Raw genomic sequence first — 9,807 nt, forward strand, 5'->3', positions numbered from 1 at the left:
ACACCACCACCCCGCCATTCGCCAATTAATACAGCAAAATATGTAATAAAATATGCGTGACGTAATATCATTGACTGTTTTATTTAAAATAGAGGCCTTATACTTCGACCGCACCTTATACGCACGCCTACAGCAATTGGTCTCCACCAGCCCAGTCCAATGACTCAATTAACGGCTATTACTTGGAGCGCAGTAGCAGTGCCAAGAGGATTTTGGAATTAGCATTTGAGTTATGTCCCGACGACGAACCCGAAGTCGAGGATACGAGCGAAGATGGGGTCGAAGAAGCATCCGAAAGGTAATGAGACGACAAACACTTGACGGACAAACATTGCTATTACGAAGCTTCGAAAACTTAACTTTTACTTTTAATTTTTCCTTAATTCTTATTTTCCCTTCGCTTACAACTTCAATACCTTCACTATATTTATTAATATCAAGCCAGGTGGATAGAATTTTTCGAATTAAAAAACTTGCTTAAATTCACTTGTATGTTCCAGAATCTTTCCGCCTCAACAATTATTCATTAAGAAGGCTCGCATTAACCCAATATTGCATTAAAGAAATTCCTTTGATTTTTGTTCCGTAGACCGATCATTTAATGATTTACAAATTCATTGTATTAAATTTTCTGGTTTATTTATTAAGTTTATTCATTAAATTTTTTTTTATTAAATTCTCTAGTTCTGGTCAATTCGATGATTCTATGATGCAAAAATTAGAAGACCAACAACGTTTGACTACCACGAGATCCATCGATACCATGTGTTATCAGATACGTCAGCAATATTGGTAGGTTATAGATGGCATTTAGATAAAGATTTTATACTCTCAGTGCAAAATTTTAATAACTTATCGTTAAGTTAAAAGAAAGATTATTTAACAAGTTTTTATTATCAAAAAATTGTTCTCTCTCTCTCTCTCTCTCTCTCTCTCTCTCTCTCTCTGTCTCCCAAAAGCACACATCTTTTTATCTTACAAAGACCAAAACTATTTAATTAGATTATTTAATATGCTTTTTCAATCGATGCCTTTCAATTGTGCCAATTGAGAACAGAATTTTCAAATAATTTCTCAAATAGCTCTGACAAAATATATCAATTTATTAATATTAATGTTTTATTACCATAAATTACATTCTTCATAGTTATTTATTTTCTTCTTATAATATAGCGTGAATAAATATATTTTTTGTCAACGCTGGTAAATTTAATTTATTGCGCTTTTCCTACGTTATTAGTAAAAGAATGTTGTTGTTAAAAATATGTAAACACAAGAAGATTCGTTTATTACATTAAAATTTACATCTCAAATTTACAATGCTGATACAATAATTCAATGTAAGTAAGCCTTTTGACGGTGAACAAAAGTTGAAAAATTTCTTCTAATAAAAATAACATTTATCGAGAATTAGATTTTGGTAAATTTGACGTAAAGTTAATATAGTGGGTGATAGCATAGAGGGCAAGCGATTTTCTTTTGTTTCTAAAACTGAAAAGTTTAATCAATTGCAATATCTTAAATACATTATAATATATTAATACATTAATATTTAAATCTTTCCGTTATATTCATTAAGATAGTTTATAATATTTTCTTGATCAGTCTACCAAAGCTGTTATATGTTTTTATTATTTATTTACGTTAATAAGCATGCGATATTGGATAATTAAAATTTTTTTTTTTGTTTTTTTTTTTGTTTATTTAATTGTATATTATATTCAACGCTATTTTATTTAAGAATCTTTAATTATTCATGAAGTAATATAAAACAATATACTGATATAATAAATGATACTCACATATTTATATGAAAGAACAGGTTCTTGTAGATTTTTAGTAAAATAAATATTTTATGGTCTATACGTTCTTCCTATTTTCTATTATACAGAATATAGATATAAACAGTAATGTGAATAAAGTTACGGCTATGGAAAGTTGAATAGACTAAATTAGAATTGGTTTTGCTTTTTCAATGGTGTATACGATATTCATTTTACACACATTTAAATGCACATACACAATTATATATATATATATATATATATATATATTCTTTTTTATATTATTTTCAATGTAAATAATAAATTTTTGTCACGGGATTATAAGTTATAAGTTATAAGTTATAAATAAATTAATATTATAAAAATGGTTTTTATCATGTGATTAATAATAATCAAACGAAAAATACATAAAAAGTAATTTAGAAAATTTTAAAAATTTATCTCTACTCTCTGTTTTCCATACTAATTGAAAATGACTTAGCAATAAATAATAAAATCTTTATGTAAAATAGTATCCAGAAAACAATGATATACCACACAATGAAAAGCTTGAAACTATTAAAATAGTTCATGATCTCTCTACTTACAGTATATATAAATAATATAAGAGATTTATTTATTTTTACACAATCTCATAATTATTATTAATTAAATTGGAATAACGGTATGTTTTTTTTTTTTTTTTTTTTTTTTTTTTTTTTTTTATTCTTCTAGTAATTAGTCATATTTAATCATTTTTAATTTAAACCAAAAAATTCAGAAAATCTTAACTTTGTAAAATTATAAAACAATGTATTGTGCGAGAACTTACGTGAAAATATTTACCGAAGCAGACAAAGAACGAATAATAGTTTTCTAAAACTATAAAAATATAAATTGTAAGAGTATAAAAAGAAACTATTATTTTCATAATAAAATGTTTAAGTTAATGTTATTACGCAGCTTTAATAGCTAAATAGCTTTGGCAAGGCTTTTTGTCCCGCGGTTAACAACATTTTGTGTAAAATATTGCACTGAGAGTACGACTAACCTTATCGTCAAACGTTAATAAATAATTGCTCTTAAATTAAGCGCGCGATAAAATTTTTAAACAATGCTGCCAAAATATCGTATTCCCGTATAACCTGACATCATAATTTTGCAAAGACGTTACGGTATTAAAATCTTATTACATATAAATCTTTAACCAATTTTATTAGACTTTATTTATTAGCAATTGGATTCACAATATAATCCTTTAATGTGTTATTAATTTAAAAATGGCTGATATATTAACTTTCGCATAAACAAGATTGTACATTTTACTTGGCCGTCGTTGTAAACATTTTTATAAATTATTTTATAAATAATTGATGATTGTTTGAATTTAAGCCAATTGATGTATCGTTTATATATTATGCTCGGTTTCGGATTTAAATCTTCGGAATTGAAATGAAATAATAAAAAGGAATAGAGAGCAACAATATACCGATTAATGATTTTAAATTTAATTTTAAACTTTGTATCGTCATCGCGTTTAGCGTTTTCTCTTGCTCAAAGGAGTGCAAGTATCTCCGTCGCGAAGAATCCAGTAGAAAAGTATTTTGACTTGAAGGAGAGTCATGGTAATTTGATGATTGAAAATTTGTATTTCAGTTCGAACCGAAAGAAAAAACAAGATTCAGATCAACAGCACGAACAGCAGCAACAAGCACAAGAACAGCAGCAGCAGCAGCAGCAGCAGCAGCAGCAGCAGCAGCAGCAGCAGCAGCAGCAGCAGCAGCAGCAGCAGCAGCAGCAGCAGCAGCAGCAGCAGCAGCAGCAGCAGCAGCAGCAGCAGCAGCAGCAGCAGCAGCAGCAGCAGCAGCAGCAGCAGCAGCAGCAGCAGCAGCAGCAGCAGCAGCAGCAGCAGCAGCAGCAGCAGCAGCAGCAGCAGCAGCAGCAGCAGCAGCAGCAGCAGCAGCAGCAGCAGCAGCAGCAGCAGCAGCAGCAGCAGCAGCAGCAGCAGCAGCAGCAGCAGCAGCAGCAGCAGCAGCAGCAGCAGCAGCAGCAGCAGCAGCAGCAGCAGCAGCAGCAGCAGCAGCAGCAGCAGCAGCAGCAGCAGCAGCAGCAGCAGCAGCAGCAGCAGCAGCAGCAGCAGCAGCAGCAGCAGCAGCAGCAGCAGCAGCAGCAGCAGCAGCAGCAGCAGCAGCAGCAGCAGCAGCAGCAGCAGCAGCAGCAGCAGCAGCAGCAGCAGCAGCAGCAGCAGCTTCAACAACAACAACAGCAGCATCAACAGCAACAGCAGCAGCATCAACAGCAACAACAGCAACAACAGCAGCAACAACAACAGCAACAACAACAGCAACAACAACAACCTGGACCATCACCGGTCCATATAACTCACATGTCTCAACAACACGGTCCTCAGAATTGTGAATCTTCAGCAAACACCAGTCAGGATCCATAATGAATACTGCACGTAAATGTGTTATGTGGGCCGCGCACTGCCTCCGTGAGAGCAGCTGGGATTATATAAAATTAACCGGGCCAGCGAGTTGAGCGCTGAGAAAGATGCAACAAGTTGGCGTGTACATACGGAGATAATAAGGGAACGATACGATAACCTGTCATTCGCGACTCAAAGTTTTTTTTCTTTCTTCAGCCGGCGACCATTGTTGTCGACCAGAAACGCTTTTGGTGCCGCCCGATACCATTATGATTCACGTGCGTCAGCTAATCGCAATTCCCTAAGAATATATAAAGCTATGTGCAAAACATGACGAAAGAGAATGATGTTTAAGGGCGCAGAGTTTTTTGAGAGGGAGGGAAATGGGAGAAATGGGGCACGAGTGGAGGAGACGATAATGAGAGGGTGGGAGGGCTGGTGGGAGGAGCGCGAGACGCGTTGAGAGCTTGTAATACGTATTTAGCGAAATAAAGTTGTCATCTTGACCGAATTTGATCGAATAGCAAGGGACGCGGGCAGACGAGCTTTGTCACAGACTCGACGAAAATATAAAAATGTCAAGGACTGGCTATGAGCGAGCATCTAGTGGACTTGGTTTTTTTTTCAAATTATTACGGAACCGCAAGCCCAAACAAGATGAAGCACATCCCTCCCCCCCCCCCCAAACGGTGTTAATGAGCTCGTTACTGGATTATATTTTTATAACTATTTTGGAATTTGTTTCTATTGTACTTAAGCCGAAATAGCGAAATTCGCAAGTAGTTGGAATGTTTAAGAAAGAAAATAAGCTAAGGAGAGTGAGTTTTTTTTTTACTATTTTTTTTTTTCATTGTTTTTTTATTTGTTTGTTTAAGCGGAGAGATATTAAATTCGAGGATATTGATTTTCATTCTATTCAGTGAAAATATGGATATTGTTATGAGACTGAATTTTCGAGTACGATTTTATTTTTGGATAGCTGATAAATCCAAAAAGGATAAAAGCTTTATTTGAATCAAAATTTAATTCAAAAGTTAAGATTAATTACTAAAAAGCTTAGCCGCCTCTAGTGTACGAATAATAAGGCCATGTTTTAGGAGCTTTGGAAGGATATTATGATATTGCGTAAAAAGTCGGTTGTATCGTTTTAAGGTATAGGCCATAATTTTCGGAGCTCTGGTCTTTTGTTTAGAACAATATTTTGTAGGAATACTTGAGACAATCGTTACTCATCAAATAAAATCCAAGCTCTATTTGTTATTTATAAGATATCTTGATTATATACGGATAATGTTGTTTTTTTTTTTTTTTATTATTATTATTATTATTATTATTATTATTTTTTTTTTATTATTTTTTTTATTATTATTATTATTATTTTAAATAATTAAAATAACACGAAGAGAAAGAAAAACCAAGTCAAGTGCTTGTATGTAAATGAGACTGGAAAGGATTTTACTTTCAGTTAGATATGAACTCCTGCTACGAATACTTGATTTTCGCGTTAGGATGACAGGATGCAAAACAAATTATTAATGTCAAATCAATTGTCATGTTTATAACTCGATCAAGAAAATATACCAAACGAATAATAGCTTTTTTACTCGCGTTATTCAAGAGGAAAATCAATTTTCAATGCTAATATTACCTAATCTTGATTGGATATGTACATATGCAACTGCTTTTTTACGTGTGATAAAAAAAAAAAAAAAAAAAATCATTCTATTCTTATTACACTTGGAAGCGAGTCGAAACGCTAGTGTATATCCTGATTTTGTAAACAAACATTGTATGATATGTTTTTTTACGTTTAGATGATGAAACGGGCAGCAAGTATAGTCGATAATATTATTTAATTTATAATTATTTCAAAACCGTTTTGGTAAGAGTAGCGCTGTGTATAGTAGTCGAGAACAAGATGGTGGAATCCACACACACGCACACACACGCGCGCGCACGCACGCACGCACACACATTGATTATATACAGAATAAGAGTATAGATTCAACTTTATTTAGGAATCATGGTGTCATGAGCTAGTGTCATTTTCTAACGTTTTTTTTTTCTTTTTTTTTTTATTCCCATGCGAGCCTCGGGTACGAACCACGCAAGAGATTTGACCAGAATTGTGTATAAAATTTTATTTGGAAATTAAAAAAAAAATAATAATAATAATAACAACAACAACAACAACAACAACTACTACTACTACTACTATACTACTACTACTACTACTACTACTACTACTACTACTACTAATACTACATACTACTACTACTACATACTACAACTGCAAAAAGAAAATAAACATAACACAGGCCAAATTACACACGAGGTTTTTCAAATATATTTTCAGTACACACATACTAAATCACACACAAACAATCTTGGACAAGGATATTATGTTTGTGCGCGGCGAAATGACAGATATATTGAGCGAAAATAAGGAATCCGACTTCATTACAAGCAAAGTCTCGAGTTCACTTTGTAATATGTAACTTCGGTGTATGAATGTGCTTGTGTTTTTCCTAGGTATGAGTGTATGCCGAGTGTATAAATGATGAAATGGAGCTAAATGAATGAACGATGCAGAAGAAAAATAATAACGAAAAAAATATTGAAACAAGTTAGATTTTCACAATGAAAAAGAAATGACTTGAAAGAATTTTTCATGTATTATCGAGTTTTTGTCGTATTTTTAAAAAAATTGTTACCTATTGCAAGTTTAAAAACTAATTGAATTCTCGTTACATTAAAATAAATTGTACTTTTTAATTGTTATATTAATTAATTATCGAACACTACAAAAAAAAAAAAAAAAAAAAAAAAAAAAATGTGAATCGGCTTTTTTTAATGCGTGAAAATCGATGTTTGATAATTCATTCGTCATACTACTCTGTAAAACTGATTTTTTTCATTTACTCTAAAGGGCTTGAGTAAGAGAAATAATGCACAGTGTTTGATATATGTTTTTTTTTTTTGTTTTTTTTTTATCTACCTCGAATCATGTTTATTTCTCGCTTGCGAGGGCGTGTTTACAAGCCTTGGTTACCAATTAAATAATTAAATGCCAAGAGAGACCGAATGCCAAGAGACATTGTGAGCAAATTATTTAAACGAGATAAAGCTCGAATTTACGTATGAGCTGAATTTGGCTATAAAGAAAATCAATGGGAGAGCAAGATGAACAAGAAATGAATTTTGAATTTTTATCAGGCCAGTGGTACTTGGTACAGCCACGCGTGGGTCGACATCAAATGTAAATGACACAATCACTGTGAAAAATATATCAAATAACAATTGTATCTTTAATGCAAAGCCGAGCCGTTCTCAATAAATCATGCCAGGCAATTTATGAATAAATACAACATAATATGTAACGAGAGCGATATGTTTTTTTATGCTTTTGTACTGACGCGCTTGATATTTTCGAATTTCGTAATTGACGTATGGTCTGCTTCGAGTTTTCTACTCGTTTTTCGTACAGAATTTCCACAGAAATATAAAAATTCAGGAATAATATAATATGCTACGTTACTAAGAATGTTCACTACTAGTTAAACTGCCGAATTACAGGGTCATTATTATTTAACGACACGTCATTCACTCACGTATGAAATTAATTTTTTACATCAAACGAATACATTGATCGAACGAAAGAAAAACTTTACGATTGTTTGTGGCTGCTGGAATATATCGCTATATATATGTGTATCTATATATATATATATATATCACTTTAACCACACCACAAACAAATGTAAAGATAGAATATATTTATTAGTAATTAAATAAGAATCATGTCATTGGAAATTCTTATATCAACAACGGTTTTGTTCTTAAAGCTTTGCCGCTCTTTTACAATTCAATACAGATGACGAATGGTTAGTAGATTTATTTAAACGCCCGTTATGTTTGATTTGATAGCTACATCACACACATTTAATATGCTGCCTATCTTCAATATCTAGTAGTGGACATTTTCTTGTAGAATATCTATAACAAGTTGTCGAATAACCCCAAGTGCATTTTTTTAATGGCGCATTGCGAATAAGTTTTCGAATTTTTCGATCGAATGACAAAAATCGATAACAGAAGGATTTGCGCATCTTTTCAATTATAAAGTAAAAGAAATCCAATATATAATTGTACATAAGTATGACGTTATTAAACAGTAGTGTTATGTGAACAATATGGGAAGTAAATAGGCTCGCGAGTTCGACTGCATTATTATTATAAACGTGATTGAACGCGCAGTAAAATAAAACTTACGAACTCTTGCTAAGCGGTTACATATAAGATAATGTACGTTTATTATGCTGATCTTTTAAGAAAAAGTCATCGTCTTTTCCTACGAGTACGTAATTCGACGAAAACTGGAAAACAGCCTATATATATATATATAATATTCATTTGCGTTTACGGTTGTGCTTGTACTTCTAATTTTCTTGTTTATACTTTTTAAATGTATCATTGAATTATTTAAATGAAATTTCCTGTAATATTTATTTCAGTGTTGTATTTAAAGTATCGCAATTAAAAATCAATTGTTATGACGAATTCAGGCAGTCATGTAGGTTGGCCATTGAATGCAGTACCCTACATATGAAATCAAATTTATTCGATCAATTTTCAAACTTTGATCATGAAACGAATAGAGAGAGAGAGAGAGAGAGAGAGAGAGAGAGAGAGAGAGAATATCAATAACGCATTTGCAGCTATTTTTTTGTATACTCGTAAAAGAGCTCATAATTACACATTCGAAGATAGTGAGAAAATTTATAAGAAAGAAGAATCAGAAACAAGCGTCAATGAAAATAAAATTAAATCTAATTTAAATCGATATTTTTAGTTTTAAAAAATCACACATACACAAATTTATAACTCCATATAAATACATCGCTCTTGTAAATAATTAAATCTTTTTTCATATCGTGCAATACTGGTAAAGGAAAAAAATGAGAAAAAAACGTAGCTTTCAAAATTTCACTTTAACAAATTCATAATTACACGTAAAATAGAAAATACTGCTTTTATGAAAAAAAGAAAAATTTGCCCGAACGAAACAGAAAATCAGCCAATACGATAAGATTGCTGCCACGTGCCAAGAATGCAATTTAAGTATCATCATTAGTTATAATTTTATCGGCAAATGTTTATTCAGCGATAAAGGAGTTAATTTCAATATTTTGTCACTCTTTGATAACCGTACATATTTCATACTTAAATTGTATCCTTTTCATAAGACTCACATCAATAAGGAGCGCAGATAATTTACTTATACGATATGTTTTGTTGAAAAATTGTTTTTGTCACTGAAAGTATTTTATTTTTTTTTACGACTTTTAAAGATTGACAGATGAAGCGATACATTAAAAAATAAAAAAATTAATATATATATATATATATATATATATATATATGTATGTATGTATGTATGTATGTATTCCCAATGCAAAGAATGCGTAACCTTCACATTTGCAACAAATTTTATTACTATAATTTAGTTCCATACTATCCGCAAAAAATTAAAAATGTTGATAAAAGAAGGAAAATGATTATATATATATATATATATATATATATATATATATATGTATGTATGTATGTATGTAT

The 9,807-nt window shown here is 31.7% G+C and overlaps 1 protein-coding gene across 1 annotated transcript in view; it reads left to right on the forward strand.

Moving 5' to 3' along the window:
* faf (ubiquitin carboxyl-terminal hydrolase-like faf) overlaps window positions 1-4,557 on the forward strand; it is a 20,788-nt gene extending 16,231 nt beyond the window's left edge. Inside the window, exons 31-34 of the mRNA XM_011495482.1 lie at window positions 93-298; window positions 685-792; window positions 3,420-3,504; window positions 4,069-4,557. Coding sequence (XP_011493784.1) covers window positions 93-298; window positions 685-792; window positions 3,420-3,504; window positions 4,069-4,212 — 543 coding nt within the window. The 3' untranslated portion in view covers window positions 4,213-4,557. The remainder of the gene's footprint in view (window positions 1-92; window positions 299-684; window positions 793-3,419; window positions 3,505-4,068) is intronic.
* The last annotated feature ends 5,250 nt before the right edge of the window (window positions 4,558-9,807 follow it).

This window comes from Ceratosolen solmsi, unplaced genomic scaffold, assembly GCF_000503995.2.
Source record: "Ceratosolen solmsi marchali unplaced genomic scaffold, CerSol_1.0 scaffold1, whole genome shotgun sequence".
Lineage (NCBI taxonomy): Eukaryota > Metazoa > Arthropoda > Insecta > Hymenoptera > Agaonidae > Ceratosolen > Ceratosolen solmsi.